Source organism: Argopecten irradians, chromosome 8 (assembly GCF_041381155.1).
Source record: "Argopecten irradians isolate NY chromosome 8, Ai_NY, whole genome shotgun sequence".
Classification (NCBI taxonomy): Eukaryota; Metazoa; Mollusca; class Bivalvia; order Pectinida; family Pectinidae; genus Argopecten; species Argopecten irradians.
In genome coordinates, this window is record NC_091141.1 from 34,649,138 (window position 1) to 34,670,616 (window position 21,479).

Here is a 21,479-nt window from a genome sequence, read left to right on the forward strand (position 1 = left end):
GGGACCAAGGGTAACCTCCATGTGAAGTTTGAACAAAATCACTACTGTAGTTCTCAAGAAATATCGATAACAAACTTCAACTGCCAAAATCAAAGATGGCTGCCTGGCGGCCATCTTGTTTTTCCGATCAGCCTCAAAATCTGTATGGCACAACTAGGGACCAAGGGTAACCTCCATGTGAAGTTTGAACGAATTCCCTACTGTAGTACTCAAGAAATATCGATAACAAACTTCAACTGCCAAAATCAAAGACGGCTGCCTGGCGGCCATCTTGTTTTTCCGATCAGCCTCAAAATCTGTATGGCACAACTAGGGACCAAGGGTAACCTCCATGTGAAGTTTGAACAAAATCCCTTCAGTAGTTCTCAAGAAATATCGATAACAAACTTCAACTGCCAAAATCAAAGATGGCTGCCTGGCGGCTATCTTGTTTTTCCGATCAGCCTCAAAATCTGTATGGCACAAATATGGACCAAGGGGACCCTCCATGTGAAGTTTGAACAAAACCCTTGCAGCAGTTTTTAAGAAATAGTGATAACAAGCATTGTTTACGGACGGACGACGGACGCAGGGCGATTTGAATAGCCCACCATCTGATGATGGTGGGCTAAAAATATGTCCGTTTTTTCTCTACCGTAGTTTTTACCCTTGATTCTATAAAACATATATTATATTATAGGTTAGAAATTCGTGCCAGGTCCCAGTGTCCTGATCAGCCTTCAATTTCACTATAATGTCAGTAATTGTAACCCCTAAAGTATCGAGGATGATCGACACTGACGAATGATAAATACCATGTTGATACTTTGTTGTACTGGCATTGATGTAGGCTTTGTATTTTGACTGCCATGTTAATGGGTGTGTGTAAAATGTTGATCATGAGAAAGCCGCGTCTATGAAAGCTTGAATAGAGCATCTGGAATTTTATGAAATATACATTGTATAACAGTTATGATAGAAAATATTAGAAGTATCATCGCTCATATGAAAGAGTTGAGATATTCTTTATTTGTTACAACTATACTTTTCTAATAAAAGTAGAAAACTATGGTGTTAGTCTATATATGGTTCCGTTTTATACTTCAAATTAGTCCTGTGAGCAAACGAAATTGTGATTTTAAAGGGCAATGCTAATTAAAATTAACGGAAGTGTCTGAATAATTTACATAGTGGTTTCAAATACCGATTGTGTCTTACTATGATTCTTTTTTTAATATCTCATAATAACATTTCAGCACCAATTTTTAATAAGTTGTTATAAGAGTGCGAGTGCAGCTGCCAAGATGCCCTATCGGCTATATATTGTATAATACATTCGCGGTGTGTCTGGCTGTCTGCCATGAAAGTGTTGAGGTTAAGTCTCAAACAACCAGAACAGGCTATCATAATGATGCAAATAATATACATGTAAATACCGACAGCAATGCACTTGTTAAAATTGATTTATTTCAAGACGAGAAAATGAAGAGAAATGTTACACATAAGGTTTATTCACCGTCAAGTGGTAAGTACTGCATCACTACATATTATAATAGTATCAATACTCTTTTCTTCAAGGGATACTTAATTAATTTTCAATGCAACTTCAGTCCCCTTTAATACCCAAACCTACTAATTCGTCCTTTTATTTGGCTTTATCAGGTACACATACGCACCTCATTATTTTTATGCTCTCCATGAAGTTTGTTGTACAATTAACAAAGAAAAATAAAACATAGCTCTCTCACATTTTGGATAAATTATTTCCAGCAAAGAATTATAAAATGTCATTAACGGTTTATAACTAAACACAACTGACAGTAAATATATATTCACTAAAGGTGACAACGATTTACTAACATATATAGTCATATACATTGTTGAATACATATGAACGCCATCAATTCAAAATTCTATTAAATTCAAAATATGAAATGTGAATATGTGATATCTTCAAGTATTAGTCATCTAAAGAGACATCATAATTAATTATAATGGCTATGATGGTTGAACGATATCAGTCTACGAGAGAATAGTGGAAAGGGGTCAGACAGGGCGAATACATATAGACTCTTTTATTTTATTATTTCAAACAATAATCATTACATATTAAAACTCTAATACATATTACAGAGTTATCTGCCCTTACGGTTAAGTAAATGTTATATTTTGGGATTTTTTGGTACAATTTAACTAACGTCATTTTATTCAGAGAAAATGTAATTTAGCTCATAAGTAGAGTAACGTTGGATGGGAACTTGGATTTTCGAAAACGCATTCAAAATTTAATAAATAAAGCTATTCCAGTAACTTTACTTGAGATTATCAGAATTTCATTTACTTTCTTGATGTTCAAACAGTAATTTAAGGCACTTGTAAGACTGCAGTAAGAGTTTGCAGCCAGTGCTTGAGTCAATACAAACTTAAGGATATTCAGATGTTAGAGCATGTATAAAGAAAAGCTACTAATAAGCTACTACCTGGATTCAAACGTCCCTCCTAAGAACCTATTACCTGTTACCTGTCGTCGAGGTCTATTATCATAGGCGGTCGTCGCCTCTCTGACCCATCACAGAAGAACGTCTAACAAAATTATAATAACCAACAAATAAGCACAGAAGAACTAGAGGGGATTTAATAAAGATTTTTACGAGTGTGAAGAAAAAGTTTGACGATGAAAATATCACCCCAACCTATTTGTCTACTATACCAACGATAGAACACGAGGACAGTTGTACAAACAGAGTCAGGAAAAAACTTGTTTACTTTTAGAGAAGTTGATATTGGGAACAGTTTGCTAGATTTGGTCGTGAAAGCAGAAACAAGAGAATTTGAAATTCTGCTGGACAACCATCTAAAGGACTACATATATAATAATTAATCATAATTTGTTTTTGAATCTCAATTTTAATTTAACCTTGTCATTGTATAGTATGTGTAATATACCTTATGATATGGACATAGAGGCTATCAGCCTACCTCCATTATTTTTCATTCAAATTCAACTTAGTAAAATAATGGCGTCACAATCGATACCTACTCTCAAGTAAGATAACTGTAACATGCAAAGACTAGTGTTGTATAATCGGCTGAAAATGATAATCGATCATCGGTTGGAATCGGAAGACTCATCCGATCCGATAATCGCACAAAATGATCGGTTCAATTTTCTATTCAAATTGCCTATAATCTATATATTAAAAGCTTGTTTTGCCCTCTCTGTTATGAGCAGTGGATAGAATGTTGAAAACAAAAATTTCTGGCCTGTTTTTGACTGTATTTGGTGAAAATTATTGACATGGAGGAATGTTAGGGAGTTTTCAGTGTATTTTAGGTTTTTAATAGAAAAATATTTGATTCCCAATGAGTTTAATTTTTTTCCCGATGATCGATTATGACATTTTCAATCGATCATCGGATCGGTTGAGGGTCATCTAGCCAGTTAATCGATTATTGCCAATCATCAATACAACACTAGCAAAGACAAATTAGTAACGATAACAAAATTGTGTACGCTACTTAATAATTAAACAGGATAACAAAATTGTGTACGCTACTTAATAATTAAACAGTAAAAGAACATTATCTATGTAAATCAACTATTTCATATTGCACAGTATTTTCTTCCAATTTATTTCCTTATTTATTTAATATACATGCACATGTATATTTTTTTTTATATTTTCAACTCATGAGAATTGAAACCGATATACCAACGGCTGGACATAACCGGCCGATATCCTCATGATCTGGGAATAATTGAATTTGAAATATGTGTTTAAAGAAGACTCTTTATGTTAATATCAGACCTGATTCAACTAAGTTTTACCTACAAACATTTATGGTTTATCGAATTCAAAAACAAATTGAATTGAATAAAATTCTATACCGAAAATATTTGTAGAAACACTGTTGTTATTTCTTAAGATATTACATTTAGATTTTAAAAAAAACCTACAACTGTTATAAGTTATAACTGTCTCAGTTTTACACCAGAGAATATCGAAGTATGGCATAGTGATGCCATTACCAGCAGATGAAGCACAGTTTTGTATTTCAGACATTGAATGTGGTTGAGGAGAAGGCGTGGAGATTGCCCATCTGGCTCAGCCCACTCTGAATGTGATTGATGTGGATGTCGACGTTATTCTTGAAGGCGCTGAAAAGCGGAAACAAAAGATAAACTCAGATTGGCTTTCAAATATGAAAATAAAACATGATTTAATAGTTGAGATATATGTATTCACTATTACGTCTTTGCATTTGACAGAGTTACTCCCCTTGTGGGCAGGTATCCAATGTGACGTCATTATTTTGAAAGTGAAACTCATGTCATTTTCTTTGAAAAGTGTGACGTTATGTTCGTAAACACATAACATTATAATCAGTACCCACCTGCAACTCTGTAAAATGCAAATACAAATACAGTCCCTATTTTTTTTTTTTTTTTTTTTTTGTACTTGGTTATGACATATTTTGTATATCAAACTTACTTTAAGCTGTTTCCATCAAGTCTGCTCTTTACATCTTGTAATGTGTCTTGTAAGGATTTGAATTCAAATGAGTTCAACTCTGTTTCTGAAAACGTCTGTAAAGCAGAATAGTTCAATTAACATTGTGTATCATTGAATTTCATTACAGCAATTTTTTTTTTTTTAATTTTATAAATTTTTATAATGCAGAACTGGATGTTTAGTTATTATTTCAAAATCTCCAAATATATATATATATATATATATTGTCAAGATTCAACTTCTTATCAAAATCTTAAGTAATAGGTAGGCAACTACTTCTGGTCTTTCAAACTTCTAACAGACATACTCTCATAAATTTTGGCATGATATTCACTATCACTTAGTGAGCTGAGAGAGTGAAACAATTCAACTTATCTATAAAGCATCAAATTTATATCAATATTGAAAGAAATAATAATAAAAACACATACATTTTCTCCATAGGTCTCACTCATTTTAGTAGCATTATAAAGTAAATGAATCCGTAATTAGTGTTAAAGGCTCACAACCTTTCCGAAACGGCTTTTAACTTTTAAAATGGAAATGTAAAACGAGATTGATAATTTTATAAAGTCGCAAAAGTTATCAACTTACCTGTAATGCTACACTTATCATCACCTTCTGAACAATTTAATAAAGATAAATTAAATGTTAATTTTCATAACGCGGGTCGTCTTATGTTTCTCGCCGTCGTCCTAAATACCACGCGGTAGTTGATGATCACTGCGCCAGAAGGCAAAACAGCAAAATGAAACCCAACTGTTAACAGGTATATTACGCAGGATATCTTGCATAAACTTCATGTTGTAACCTCATCTTAGGCCATTGATATATATTTTCTTATGTTATTAATGTTTTTTTAGGAACCTTTAAATTTTGTTCCGGAAAGGTATTGGGCCTTTAAGATTACCTACCCGCACTTGTAGCATAAGGGAGGTAAGCCCTGCTATTAAGTCCATAACTTTAGGATTCTTCTTCCTATTTTGGAACATGGTCTGTAATTATAAAAAAAAAGGATAATTATACCCTGTATTTCATTCATAACTTTCTAATCAAATGAAAATGAAATATTTAGTTTAATAATCCTTATTCAATGTATAAACATATACAACATTTATATTTAAAATTGTTATGTACCAATGGTAATTGATTTTGACTCTTGTCAGAAACTTTTCTCTGAATTTCATTGTCTTGAAAAGCTTGAATACCCTGAACTAAGATCTGTAACTTACACTACTGATTCTGGAGACCATTTCCTCGGCCTCATCATCACACTTCGTCCTGATCTCCGATGGCTGGTCCAGCGGAGTTAGACCTTGTTCTGGTGCAATCTATTGACAAACATAAATTCCATCAACACAATAGGCAAGTATTCAAACAATGGTATAGGCATAGCACAAAAAGACACAAAAGTACACTTTGTTGTAATTATGGTTAGAGCTACAAATATTTATATTATTGCATTATTCCGTTCACCTTCATCAGACATCGAAATAAGCATCAAAGAAATAGGGCTTTGGAAATGAGAGTCAATAGTTAACAAAATAATGTCCTATAAAAAAACGGCTTATCAGTCGACTCTCATGTTATAGGAGTATTGGCGGAGATACTGTAAACATACTGTAAACATCCTTGATACAGATCTAGAAGAGAAAGGCCTGGAATATAGGCCGAGAAATAAAAGATTTCTAAAATCAACATTGATGAGATACAAGAGGTCCATGGGCTTTACACCTGATTTCTAATATTTCAAAGACAAACTGGTTTTTTTTTATATGAGGCAAGTAATGAAATAAGCTACAGGCACAGCATAAGGTCTCTGGGTCTCATTGGTAAATCTAATACAACATTTTATAATGGTTATTTTAAAGGCATTCAGAAAATTGTAAACATACAGTAGTTATTTCCCTTCAATCAAATTTCAGCTCAAAATTGATTTTAATAGGTTTGGGCAGAGATGTAAAAGTGCACTCATAATGATCAGTAAACTTACAACATACATAAAATACAATGTAACAGTTAATGATATAATACTTTAGCACAAAAATGTCTGGTGCAAAAAACACAAATATGACTTCCTCTAAATAAATACCACAACGTTATAAAATTCTATTGTAGGACACCAAGATGTTACACTATTGATCATGACGAATAGTATCTTTTCTCTATCAAAAACAAGAGCAGACAAATTAGTATTTTTCTTCATTTACAAAAGTTAATTACTTTATACTGTTACCACCATTGAAAAGTTTGAGCTTCTTTTCTTACTTAAAGATAAAAATATCAAGAACGATTAATTGCGTCCCAAAAAAAATCCACAGCACTATGCCCTATATAAAATACATAGATTTTATGGTGTTTTTTGTGTTAATTAATTTGTCACATATAAACATGAATAAACATCAGTTATTGTTGTGATGAGTATTGTTTATGCTCTGTCGGAGGTGGAGCATCTTTAAGTACTGCAGTGCCACTCACCTCCTGACAGTATTGCTGAACTCCTATCAGACACTCATTGAGTTCCTTGTTGAGATCCTCGAGCTGTAGAACTGCATTAGCATACTTCCTCTGGAATTCCACAGAAATTGGCTCCAAGAAAGACTTCTGTTCAATTCAATACATAAAAATTATAATCAAAGTGTATATAATTCTTAGATATCCATATCAAATGTTTGGAGTTGCTTGTGTGGAAGCTATAAGAAATCTTGCAAAGAAATGATAAAAAAAAAATTCTAATGGCTTTCAAATGAGATCTCAATTTCAAATTGATCATAAATTCAAATTTCATAGCAAAAGCTTTAATACCGAAACATTGATGTTATTTTTGCAAAGACTGCAGTCTCACAATTAAATGGAAGATAATACAAGTAGCAGGTGATTAAAAAAACAATATCATACACAAAAGAATAAAAAAAACTATGAAGAATATTTGATTCTACCAGTTCCAGAATTTCAGAAGAAGATTTTTGAAGTTTTAGCCTATTTGACCCCTTTTGGCCCTGCCCCTAAGGCCTCTGGGGGTCAGTCATGGAAAATTTGTTAATAGGATTCAATGGCCATCTCATAGGGATAATTCTGATCTGACAACATTTGACTAATTTTCTATTATTAATGACCAAATAATGCTCCAAAATGTGTTTTCACTACATACACTATAATAAAATTAACCCCCTCCCCAGGGGGAAACTCGAGACCCCAGGGTCATATAATTCACAATTTTTGTAGAGGGCCTTGAGACCTTTCTATCTATGAAGAGTATTTGATTCTTCCACATCAGTGAGTGGAGAAGAAGATTTTTAAAATTTTAGTCAATTTTATCCCTTTTGGTCACTCCCACAGCCCCGTGGGGGTGGGAGTTATATAATTTACAATTTTGATTGGCCTTATGCCTTAGAAGGTTTGTGAGAAATTCATTGAAATTGCTTCAGCAGTTTTTGAGAAGAAGTCGAAAATGTAAATTGTTTACAAACACACGACGCAGGACAAAAGGCGATTAACATAGCAGTAATGATATAAATCAAATGTTCTTACCATCTTTTCAGCTTCTGTGTTCATTGTCTTTAATTGTTTGACCCAATCTTTCTTGATCATAAGAATCTTGGACAGTTTAGTCTGTAACAGATAGTTTAATGTGTGGTCTGTACCATCCAGAAGTTTTTTTAAAATTACCATTCTTAATACTCTAATGACAGTCACATGTTCCCATCCAAGTTTGCATTTTTACTCAACATGCTTAATATCTAACACTCAATTATGTCAGATACAAGTCAAGAGTAATTATCTTAATTAAATCATATCAAATAATTAGATTTTGATTTTGAGAAATTACCTCACATCTGTATTAATTACTCTCTATCTACAGGTAAACAGGTGTCAACAATGTCAGGTAACATTAATTAATGCACACCTGTATACAGTGATCCAGTAAAGATAAGTAAACATATAAAATAATTATCAAAACCATTTGTTAATTACTCCTAAAAGTGGTATGAACGTGTACTAATTACCCCTCAATTGTTATGAGCACTTCCATCCAGAAATAAAATCAAAAGAAATTTAGTAAAATCATAAGAATTCAAGTCATGCTCAAGAGTCTGCATTAAAACTGTGCTATTGTGTCAGATAAATATTTGCACATTTGCTAGCTTATAGTTATAGTGATAGTATGTAGTTAAAAGGAAATCATTTATACTGCTATCAAATGAGTGCTATTACATGGTGGGAGTTAGTGTTGTATTGATGATCGGCAATAATCAATTAACTACTAGATGATCCTCAACCGATCCGATAATCGATTAAAAATTTTATAATCGATTAATCGGGTAAATATTGGAACTTATTGTGATTTTAACAATTTTCCAATAAAAACACAAATTACAGTGTGAATGCCTCCATACTGTATATATTAGATTCTCCATTACAATAATTTTCACCTTTTATAGTAAAAAAAAATTGTAAGAAAAACATTCAACATTCTCTTCACTGCTTACAATGAAGACAAAAGTAGCCATAAATTGGCAATTTGACTACAATAATGAACCGATCATTTTGTGCGATTATCAGATCGGATGGGTCATCTGATTTGAACTGATGATCGATTGTCATTTTTAGCCGATTATACAACACTAGTGAGAGTTAGTAATAGGAACTTTCATCACCAAATTTCATGTCAACATTTAGTGAACTTGAGAACTAGCTTTAATTCTTGTGTGATAATCAAAATTATTATTGATAAAGTTTTTATCACAAAATTTCATGTCAACATTTAGTGAACTTGAGGACTAGCTTTAATTCTTGTGTGATAATCAAAATTATTATTGATAAAGTTTTTATCACCAAATTTCATGTCAACATTTAGTGAACTTGAGAACTAGCTTTAATTCTTGTGTGATAATCAAAATTATTATTGATAAAGTTTTTATCACAAAATTTCATGTCAACATTTAGTGAACTTGAGGACTAGCTTTAATTCTTGTGTGATAATCAAAATTATTATTGATAAAGTTTTTATCACCAAATTTCATGTCAACATTTAGTGAACTTGAGGACTAGCTTTAATTCTTGTGTGATAATCAAAATTATTATTGATAAAGTTTTTATCACCAAATTTCATGTCAACATTTAGTGAACTTGAGGACTAGCTTTAATTCTTGTGTGATAATCAAAATTATTATTGATAAAGTTTTTATCACCAAATTTCATGTCAACATTTAGTGAACTTGAGGACTAGCTTTAATTCTTGTGTGATAATCAAAATTATTATTGATAAAGTTTTTATCACCAAATTTCATGTCAACATTTAGTGAACTTGAGGACTAGCTTTAATTCTTGTGTGATAATCAAAATTATTATTGATGACAGGAAAAACTCACCACTTGGACTAAAAACTTGATAGGGAAGCCTCCATAGGTTCCACCCTCCAAGCTCATCAGACGACCTTTGAAGGGTGACCCACTCAACAACGGATCATTATCCTGGGTAAAAAAATATCAAAATCTTTTAAATTTAAATCTTATACAGGAAAAGAGATTTAAAATAAAAACAGAGAATGTTTTGCCAGTGAATCAAGATTGAACTTTTCTAACTTTCTTGCTCTCCAATGACAGAGTTTATCATATGGTAATTTCACACTTGCCTAACAATAAATAGTTTTGTACGGTGGCTGGGAGCGGACATGAAATAAAAAAAATTATTGCGTGTAAACGCAAAAGTATTGCGTGTAAACGCAATAGTATTGCGTGCGAACGAAATAATTATTGCGTGTGAACGCAATAGTATTGCGTGCAAACGAAATAATTATTGCGTGCGAACGAAATAATTATTGCGTGTGATATTGAGTGCGAACGCAATAATTATTGCGTGCGAACATAATAGTATTGCGTGTGAACATAATAGTATTGCGTGCGAACGGAATAATTATTCCGTGTGAACGTTATAGTATTTCGTGAGAATACTATTGCGTTCACACGCAATGTTATTGCGTTTCGCACGCAATAGTATTTCGTTCGCACGCAATAATTATTGCGTTCACACGCAATACTATTGCGTTCGCACGCAATAATTTTATTTATTTCATGTCCGCTCCCAGCCACTGTAGTTTTGTGTCTCTATATTTCATAGATTTTTTTTATTGATGTACAGAAAGTACTCATTTTTTACAAATTGTCAGTTTAAAATTGTATTGGAATGTATCGTATTTTGCCGGTATAAGTATAATTATTATAGAAGATAACAAAATAAAGTCATTTAAAAAAATTAGAATTAGGGGCATGCCCGGCAATAAGCCCCCTTCCTATTTTCTGATTCTGTTTGCTTGTATCCATCAATGACTTTAATTATTCAAAAATTCCAGATTTTACTCTTTCTAATTAATAATTCAATTTTGCCTGTAACAAGCATTTTCATTGACTTAAAATATTACTTTATCAGCACATATAGAGGAAAACATGGCGTCGCTGTTTTAACATCACTTCTGATTGGCTGATGTAAAGGTGTAATGATTTCATAAAAAAAAGAGTCCTGAAATGAATTCTGAATTTTGAATAGATTACTTTTAGTAAATCAAATTATAAGGATTAATTTGAATATGGTTTTTTTATGTTATGGAGATATAACACAAAAATCTGATTGTATGGTCATCATAAACTGCTTTGCAGTTCATTTAGAGTACACTCATATTTTAGTGTTATATCTCCATTACATCAAAAATATATTAAAGTTAATCCTTTAATAAAGGTTCTGAATTATGATAATTGTATTTGTTGATTTTCATTTCAACATATTTGTTCATTACCACCCTAATATGTGAAGCCACACCTACTGATATATGTAAGCCTACCTAATGTAAGTCTTCATCTGCTGTTGCAGTAACAGAGAATTAGGCCAAAAACAATAATATGTCTGTTTAGGGTTACATTGGCAAAAAAAATAAGGTTGGTAGGTCGAGAGGATTTAAAAAAAATTTTTTAGTGTCTTTCACTCTAAAGTAATGGCCGGGACTGGAGTCTGAGATCGAAATCTTGACTTTTGATATTTTTTTTTCGTAGAAAAGTGGAAAAAAAATTGGGGTCAGAGGTAAAAAATTAGGGACAGTCAGGTAACCCTAAAGAGACATATTATTTTTTTGGCCTTAGATGGTTTTAAAACACAGTAGTACAACTTATTCCTTACCAGTTGTGGGTTAGGTGACCCAAGACTAGGAACAAACCGGGGTGGTGAAAACATGGCTTGTCTCGGACGATGTTTCTGTTGGAAAGCTGTGAGAGGGATTGTTTCAATTTCGTCATTACTCTGTAGAAAAATATCAAATGTTAAATTTTCTTATTTCAACAAATGCAGTTTAGATAAAACAAAAGGATATGGTATCTTTTTCTGTGGCACTAAGTCCTATATGGAATGAAGTACCAAAAGCTAAATAATTTTTTTTTGTTTTGTTAATTTATACAAATATAGATACACGATTAAATACCAATTATTATTCAAATGATGAGTGGAGCATTTTTAAGCCATATCCAAAATAAAAATAGTTCTCCAATGAATCAAGATACACTCTTCTTACAGACTGATGGGACTTACATTTGGTAAATAGAGAATATTCAAAAGCTGTTTTTGTTGTCAAACTGTATCTGCACAAGAGATTGTGTAAGGAAGACAACTTTAAATAATCTAAATTAAATTTTTCTGTTGGGGTTATTTGCTGTTTTTACATATAAATTACATATATGAGCCTAACTTGATTTGTCCACTTCACCTTCTAGAATACAACTTCTAAACACTTGATTTGTAGCTTTCTGGAAGTTCATACATCTATAAACTGAAAGATCATCTGAGAAGGCTTCTGTTTTTAAAAGAGCACAAATCAAGTTGGCCTTAAGTTTGGATCATAAACGTAACTCCGCTAGTCGACAACGTTTTAAATTAGAACCAGTCTAAATAACTATGCCTAAAATATTCACAATACAAAATTAGAAACAATCCTACTAGCACTTCGTAGTCGGGTATGGAGTGAATTCCAAGACCAGGCCGGTCAAATGTCACACGGTAACTGTTGTTAAGGGTATCAAGGGCATCCACAGTTCCTGTGAACAAGCCGTCCTGTGGACGTCTTAGTCGAGCTGAAATGGAAATGACAAACAATCCAAACTTCACTCAGTGGAGGGGTAATCGAAATCCTAAAACGACATGGGCCAAGTACAATTTGTCCCACTTAATTGTGTGCCCTCACAAAATTACGTAAAAATATACACGTGGCAGAAAAATCGCCAGAAGCTGGGACTAATCAATGATAAATTGTACTTAACCAATGTTGTTTTGGTATCTGGAAACTGACATTGATGTTAAATGAGCAATAAACTTTAAAACTTTATCCATTTTTTGTCAATAAAAGGTAACTATCCATAAAGCTTTAAAAATATTTGACACACAAATAAAAGTTGAAAGAATAACATTTCTGATATCATCACCTGTTATTAAATATATCAGCACGCAGGAAAAATTATTTGTCCGGACAAGCTAAGTGACTATGACCCTCTTTTAATTAATTGAGACCTATAAAAACAAATCTTTGTTTGCTCTTTTAATTTACATCCTATTAACAACACAGGCCATTTAAGGAATTACCAGGTTTAGAAAGATAAAAGCCGGAGTATCCAGTGAAAATCACCGACCTACAGTCCGTACCAGATAACTGCCCCACATGGGATTCCAACTGGAAACTAACAGGAAAAAGGCTACTGGTTTTATGTTGCTTAACCTTCAATATTCGGCCATCACAACCTAAGAAAGGTAATCTACAAATCAGGGCCAAATATTCTATAACAGTTTGATGAATAATACCTGTGACTTTTGTTCCAATCACAAGATGTGTAGGTATCTCGTCAGGAAGATCCTTGAAGCTGTTTAACTCCGATAGTTTACGTTGTTGTAGAAGTCGGATTTTATTTCTTCTCTGTTCCAGCGCTGCCCTTTCTTCAGCAAAGAATGCTGGTGAACACCTAATAGGAAAACCAAGCATGGATTAAACATGGATTAATTCATTACAGCAGGGCAAAATTCACTGCTGAATTATTTACTATAGGAAAACCAAGCATGGATGAATTGATTACATCACAAAAAGAAATTAGATAATAAATCCAAAAGTTATTGAACGGAAACCAAGAAATTATCTGTTTTGATGATTTTAAACTCCTGTAACTTCTGCAAATATTGACAGATTTTGACCATTATCAAACCAATTCGATATCTCATTGATATAAAGCAATATACCAAATTTGGTTGAAATTGGACAATAAATACTAAAATTATCGCACGGAATCCTTTTCCTGGACGCCAACATAGTGATAGCTATATATATACATGTATGTCACTCTTGCATTGCAGGCGACACAAAAACCAAGCATGGATTAATTCATTAGTAGAGCAGGGCAAAATTACCAGCAAAATTGTTTACTATAGGAAAAACAAACATGGATGAATTACAGTAGGACAAAATTCCCAGCAGAATTATTTACTGAAAAGCAAACATTTAGAGTACTATAACAAAGAATTTTCCAAAACAGATTGTAATTTTTAAATGGGAATGTAAAACAACTAAGATAATATTGTTGTTGGAAAAAGTTATTAGCTAGCTGGTAATACCACATTTTTCATAACCTTTTGAACACTCCAATTAAAATGAATTATTAAATGTTAATTTTCATAACACAGGTCATCTTTTGTTTACTGCTGTTGTCCTAATTAATATGCGTTAGTTGACTATCACTGAGCCAGAGAGCAAATCAGCAAAATGAATCTTCACTGTTAACATAGATTTGGCAAGAAATACTGCAATTGTTTAGTGTTGTATAACCTCATCTTAGGCCATCAACATATATTCCTTTTTCATTATTGGTTTTCAGAAACTTTTAATTTTTGTTTCGTAAAGGAAATTGGTCTTTAATAACTTATATATAACAATGAGCAGAAATAATATTTTAGACTTACTAAAACTATAGTATATCATTATTGAAAACAAAACTTATTTACTTTAACTTTTAGACAAATTGGAGCTGAACAAAGTATACTGCCTTCTGGATTTGATAAATTCTCATCTGAATTAATTAATAAATTTATAACAAGTAACTTTAAAAAATTTATGAATTAGATTTTAAACAAAAGCATTCCTTCTAAAAAAGTCTGTTATAAAAAAAATTGTTTAATTCACCTTCTTGGTTTGCCCATCAATCTGCGAATCTTGTTCCATTCTACACGGCGGATTTTCTTTGTTTTCAGCTGTGGAAATGTTTCTTTAACGCAAATACAGAAGTCATTCTCACCAAGAAATAAAGGTCTGAAAGTAAAAAAAAGCAGCATTATCACACAATGATCACTTTTAAATTACGGAATACACACATTCAATCCATCATAGTTCTGAGAAATTTGATATGTTTGGCAGCTTTTACTGAAAAACATTTTGGCAGTCCTTCATTTTTTTATATTAAGGATGTATTCTTCTGTGGTTTCAGTCCCGTTGAAGTCTCGTTTCGACATAGATCAGAAACGTTATGAGATTTTCAAATACGATTTATCAATATCTGTAGCATGTGGTCTGTAGCAAATTTTGTCAAAAAATTACATTTCTATTCTTAGTAGATTTTTTTACACAGCGATTTTAAGAAATGGCCCATTTGGCGGCCATTTTGAAATTGTGTCTTTTTTGGCTTTGAGTAGAGTCACAGTTTTCCCATTTTTTACTTAAATTGTTTTTACTTAAATCATCACCGCGTCAGCATTTTCGGCTGTATCGACTTAATTTTTGCTGTAAATCTTTACTGGGTTCATGTTAATTTAAATATTGAAAATTTATGTGTGAAATTATACACTTTTGTCACTTTATTTCTGCATCTAATGGTAATTTGAACACTTTTATTTTTTAGTCAAAAATATTGAAAAATAACAAATATTTAAATTGGGCAAAAAAGTAAGCACACTGACCCCCCATTTTTCTGCCCGATTTAGAAAGAATAACCCTTTCCCTATTAATCTGCAAACTATTGACAAAAGTTTAATACTAGAACTTTTTCTATAAAGGGTTAAATTTGACAAAAATGGCTGAAAATGGTGCATTTTGGAGCTCAAAATTAAGGGGTAGGGGTAGCATATGTTGTTATTTTGAGAAAAATATGACTCTTCTTAATCCTAACTGGTATAATTTTAATGAAGACTACTTGAAAATAAATTCTACAAACATCCATACATATCAAACACCTGATTAGGGAATTATGGCTTTAAATTCTAGTGTATGTGGTCAAAACGGCTAAATTCCAATAAAATCTACTATTTTGTCATTTTGGTATCTTTGAGTGACAATAGTTCAAAAACGAGCACACGGACATATGTTTTTTCTTCCATTTTCTTTCATGGTATGAACTCCTATTTCCAAAAATATATATGAGAAAAAAGTTTTATACAAGAAAATTTGGACTTCTCAGAGGAGTAAATCCTTAAAATGATTGCCCCAAAAATCCTTCCCCCCTCCCACCCAAAAAATGTATCATAAATTTTTGCAGAAATCAATGTTAACTTTAGAGGATAACAACAATTCAATGCTAGCACCATCAGATTTTTAAGCTTTCACCATCATTTTTTTAACTTAACACTTCAACATTGCTAACTTACATATCCAGATTGGAGTAGAACCACTCATAGCAAACCCATTTGTGAGCCTTCGGTAGCTTGAGCAGATTTCTGAGGCGAACTCCAATGGATTGGGCAGATTGTTTGTCAGTTGAACTAAGTAGAGCCTTGGTCTAAATATCAAAATAAGAAATATACTTATAACATATATTAGACATAACATAAGAAGATCCTTGGTCTAAATATCAAGATAAGAAATGTATAAAAACATAACATCAAGTAGAACTTAGAAGATTCTTGGTATGAATAACAAAATAAGAAATAAAATTCAATTTTCAAATAAAACAGGACGGCTCAGACTATATAGGTCAACAGAAAACCACAACTCGACATTAACCATTGCCCGACTGCCCGTGGCAGGTCAGACCTCCTGTCGGACAAATCAATGGGACTCATTCACGTACCACGTGATACCCGATAACGTTTGTGAGGGACTATTGTTTCTATTAGTGATGGAATGACGTCAAATGACGTTATCGCGGAAATAACGTCATTTCAGCGGGAAGATTTCAAAGAGTTACGTTCCATCACCACTGGAGATACTAGTCCTGCACAAACGTTATCGGGTATCACGTGGTACGTGAATTAGTCCCATTATGTCTGTGACTTGCCCGACCGGGCAGGTTGTGGTTTTAAAGAGACAATTCACTCAGGCTAATTCTTTTACATAACCAAGAACTGAAATATGGCATAAATGTATTGTTCTATATTTCTTATGAAACAAATAACGTTAAACATTGACAAATTCCACGTCATTTTTAAGTATTTTAATTAATATCGTTGAAATATCAAATCGTTGATCGATACGATTAAGCAGGTAGAATATGGGCGCTGTACCTATACCCGAGCCAAAGTCACGCACATTAAACAAATGAACTACATAACCACTGCGAAGGTGATAAAATAATTTTGAGGCAAGATAATTCAGCTAATAAGGTAAAAAACTATTTTCAGAGCGATTTGAGCAGTTATAGACAAAAGTTGCATTACTCTACGAGCATGGGACAGGGTTCGGCATACAAGAAGTTCGACCTCAATGTGTAATGGCGGACAGCGAGCGAGTTTGAAAATTTCACACATATGTCACCACCATGGGCTTTTCAGGCATATCACAGTAAAACCGACTGATCTAAATTCCATTAGAACTGGGGTTTTCCGATATATGTACAAATTTTAATGTTCTCTTAGAATGAATTGTGGTTTTAATGACATGTCATTGATACTTACATTAACAAATAAAGCATGATGGCTCAAACTATATAGATCAACAGAAAACTGTGAACATTAATTGATAAATAAACATTTTAACATTTCAGGGGGACATGTATTTAATGGTCTAATTTTTTTATTCATGATGATGTACAACAATTACAATTTATTAATCACAATAAAAAGTCTGAGAGCTGTTTTCTTAAGTTTAGTCTTTCATCAGCACCATTCAGCTGTAAAATATGAAACTATCAGTAATCAAGTCAAGGGTGTATAAGGTTTCTTTTTCATATACAGTAAAACATAGTTATGGCATATATCTAAGGACCTATAAAATCACTTTGTTATTAACAGAGTTTGTTATACACTTATTACAGACATATTTTAGGAATATTGACAGAGAATGAAAATCAATACATAATAAACATGAATTTGTTTAAAGTGTGTTCATTTTAAACATGCTTTACTGTACATAAGTGGATTCCACAGTTTGATAATTCATTATCTTACATTTCTGCTTCTCACGGAAGATGCAGCTCTGTTAGTACGGCGCGGAGACTTGGATGGTGAGTAAGAGGTATCTTCATCATCATTAAAAAACTTCTGGTTCTTTTTCCTTATTCTTGGTGGCTACAAAAAGGAACACATTCTATACCATATTCATCGTAAAAATTTGTTTAACAAATTAAAAGGGGAGCACTTATTAGGGAACCAAATGTATGTTGTGGACTCAAACACTCTAAAAAAAACCACCAGTTTGCCAATTTTATCTTCTTGTGACAAGGGATATATTGCCAATGCTATAGGCATCACACTGATGTAATTAAAACATTATTTAATTCATGTGAGGGCATTTCATAACTTCAACTCCTTATTCAGAAGAGGGGAGGGGCGCTATTTATGGTGAATACCAATAATGTATATTTCCCTGGTATATTATTTTACTATGTTTGTTTCCTAGTCATCTACATGTTTGCATGCCATACTTACATTTCTGCTTCTGTATGTTGATCCCTTCCCTATATAAAGAAATTCAAAGAAAGTTAATGAAATTCATATATTGTATGTTTGTTCATTAATTATTAATACAAGAGTCTTTGAGGAATCGAAACAATGTGGGTAAATATGATTGCCGTCAATTAGTCCTATTCCGAATTTGCATATTACAGAGTTATCTGCACTTGCCGGTAGGTATGGATTGTGACGTCATTTGTTTGCGAGTTTAACCTCATACGTTTCGGTGAAAACGACATGAATTGCGCTTACAAAATAAAGACGTAACAATATTTAATCAATACCTACCCGTAAAAGCTAACTCTGTAATATGCAAAGAAGGAATAGTTATATCATCCAGTGATTTTATATAATGAGGTCACAAAACCACATCATAATCAGAGAAAGATGGAGCTAATTATAATTTTACAGTAAAATTGTACATTACCCACATCATTTTGGTATCTCAAAACTGATATATGTATTGTTGATAACTAAAGTTTCATTACACTATTATATTTACACTTGCTAGGCTTGTTACTATACGCAAGTAATAGCCGATTTTGTTTACCATAACTGCATGGTAACATTGAACTTTGAACTTGCGTATGAAAATGTTCTATACAACGTAAAGGGGCTACTTTTTTTTAAAAGAAACACATGGCATTGTTTACATTTTGACACAACATTATGTGTATATTGTTGTTTTTCATAGAATTTTGGAAAAATGTAAACAATATAATTATGTATTATATTTATATATGATACAAACACAATGCAAAGAACCATATATAACATAGCTGTGATAATCTAATGCATATTCCTTTTAATATATTGCATATTACGAAATAAATTAATTATATTCAAAAGTCATTTGAGTGTTTGGTTTATATTCAGTTTAACGTCCTATTCACAGCCAGGGTCATTTAAGGATGTGCCATATTGTTTGTTGGTGGAAGAAATCCACCCAGAATACCTGCAGGGAAATATCCACCGACCAGCGGTCAGTAAATGGCAACATGCCCCACATGGAATTCGAACTCGGAACCTAGAGGTGGAGGGCTTATGGTAATATGTCGAGATATCTTAACCACTCAGCCACCGCGGCCATATGAGTGTATTTTCCTAATTTAGTTCAGTTCTTTATAACTAACTTTCTTCCTTCTCTAGAAATGAATTAATAGAAAATGGTGTATAAATATAAATCACTTGATTTTTAATGAATTATTTACATTATACAGCACGGCAAACTTTCATCACATACTGATATGTCCTAATGCATAAATCCAAACAATGGAATATATATTGGATCTTTAGCTTAGTGGTTATATGTAATTAGTTAAATGTTTACATACCTTCTTTTAAACTGACCAATGCCTCAGCTGACGAGTCGACTAAAACAAAACAAAATAAAACATGTATTTTTGTTGCTTACCAAATTTCCAGCTGAAATGAAAACACCATGATCGTCAGAAACGGCGATACCTTGCAGTTTCACAAATGACCTTCCCCCAATTTAATTCAATTACAAGCTTTGAATTATTTTTAATTAGGTATACACGTGTAGATTAAAATTGACCAATGCAATTGTTTGTATAATGGAAAGAGTATAACATGAAATATTTGGGGCATGTATAACATGAGATTTGGAAAACAATGAATGCTAGTTTTAGTCGAAACACAAATGAAAACAAACATCCCCCGGCCCTCCCACCTCCGTTAAACATTTTGATGTCTAATGGTGTTTCAATCACATCTACCGATGAGGAATATATTCACATTTTTAAACAATACCACAGCTTAAATGCAAGGTTCAACAAAATGTTACAAGTGCAATATTTAAGCATGTAAATGATACAAATGTTTACAAGCGTAAGTACTTTCAAGTGTGTCGTCCGCCATGTTCGTCGCGCCTCTATTTCAAACACCGGAACGTCATGAGACAAGGGACACAACTCTCTTTTACTTTGCAATAGCAGGATAAATCAAAGTACTGAAATCACTTCAGAAATGGAACTATTTTAATGCTCCACCGCCGACAACTCATGTAAACGAGAATCATCATTTAAACACAACTTATATTTAATCGTTTACACATGTATCTAATAAACACAAAAATACATATACTAATTTTGCTTTTGGTACATGCATGTAATGATCAGTACCTCATTTTTTTCGGGACCAAAATACTTAATTATTTCAGAGATTTATTTTAATATTTTTGTCTTGAAGTTAAATAAGAAGCTCAAACTTTCCAATGATGGTAATGTAGAAAGTAAGTAATTTTTGTAAACTGAAGAAAAATATTTATTTGTCGTTTGTCAGCGGTGGAGCACCTTTATATATACGTACATTTTGTATATACCTATTTTAATTGCACGAAAAGTTGATATACAAGATCAAAATTAATAAATAGTATTGCAGTTTAGGAAAAAAGATATACTGTGACTGAATAATAGTGTTTTCATCATAATTGTATTTAGATTTTTTTCCCAGGCAGGTCCCTTGAGGGACTCCTGAAATTACTGTTATTTTGTTTGGTTGTAGGCCTACATTTGTAATAGTAGTACTGTTTGGAACGATGGGTGTTTTTTTTTTTTTTTTTTTTTGTCATTATTTGATGTATAAAAGTTAATATTTTACGTAATTCGCACAAAAAAGACGTCTTTGTCGATATATAAAAGTATGTAAATATAGTGATGATAAGTGATGTACTGACGTTAAGCTATAAATAACATATAATTTGGGACTCTGCAAAAGTATCAATATCGTTTTACATTCCCAATTTGAAAATTAAAAGCCGTTACGAAAGGTAGTGGGCGCCTTTCAGATAAATATATATATATATAATGATATGCATTTTTAAAATGATTTCCATAATTTTAAAATGCGGCCTATGGACTATATGATATTATGTATATTAGAACGGACAAGATCATCTTTGAAAATACACGCACCACATTTAATCCACAATCTGGTGGGACTACTATTAAATTTTCTGTCACCTAAACTGAAACATTTAGGATGTTGAGAGATTATTTCATGGGAAAGAGCTGACGTAAGAAATAGAATTGGGTAAGGACTTGATATCATTAAAAAAAAATATTTATC

The 21,479-nt window shown here is 32.4% G+C and overlaps 1 protein-coding gene across 1 annotated transcript; it reads right to left on the reverse strand.

Annotated features, from left to right (window-relative positions):
• Positions 1–1,426: 1,426 nt before the first annotated feature.
• LOC138330202 (protein lin-9 homolog) lies at positions 1,427–20,318 on the reverse strand. The gene is made up of 16 exons (XM_069277648.1): positions 20,249–20,318; positions 19,724–19,762; positions 18,366–18,394; positions 17,886–18,005; positions 16,149–16,279; positions 14,695–14,820; positions 13,329–13,486; positions 12,474–12,607; positions 11,664–11,783; positions 9,866–9,967; positions 8,025–8,105; positions 6,972–7,097; positions 5,726–5,824; positions 5,408–5,488; positions 4,473–4,567; positions 1,427–4,138 (listed from the first exon to the last, which is right to left on the reverse strand). Exons 1-16 carry the CDS (start codon positions 20,268–20,270, stop codon positions 4,036–4,038), a joined length of 1,566 nt encoding a protein of 521 aa, XP_069133749.1. The 5' UTR covers positions 20,271–20,318; the 3' UTR covers positions 1,427–4,035.
• Between the last annotated feature and the right edge of the window lie 1,161 nt (positions 20,319–21,479).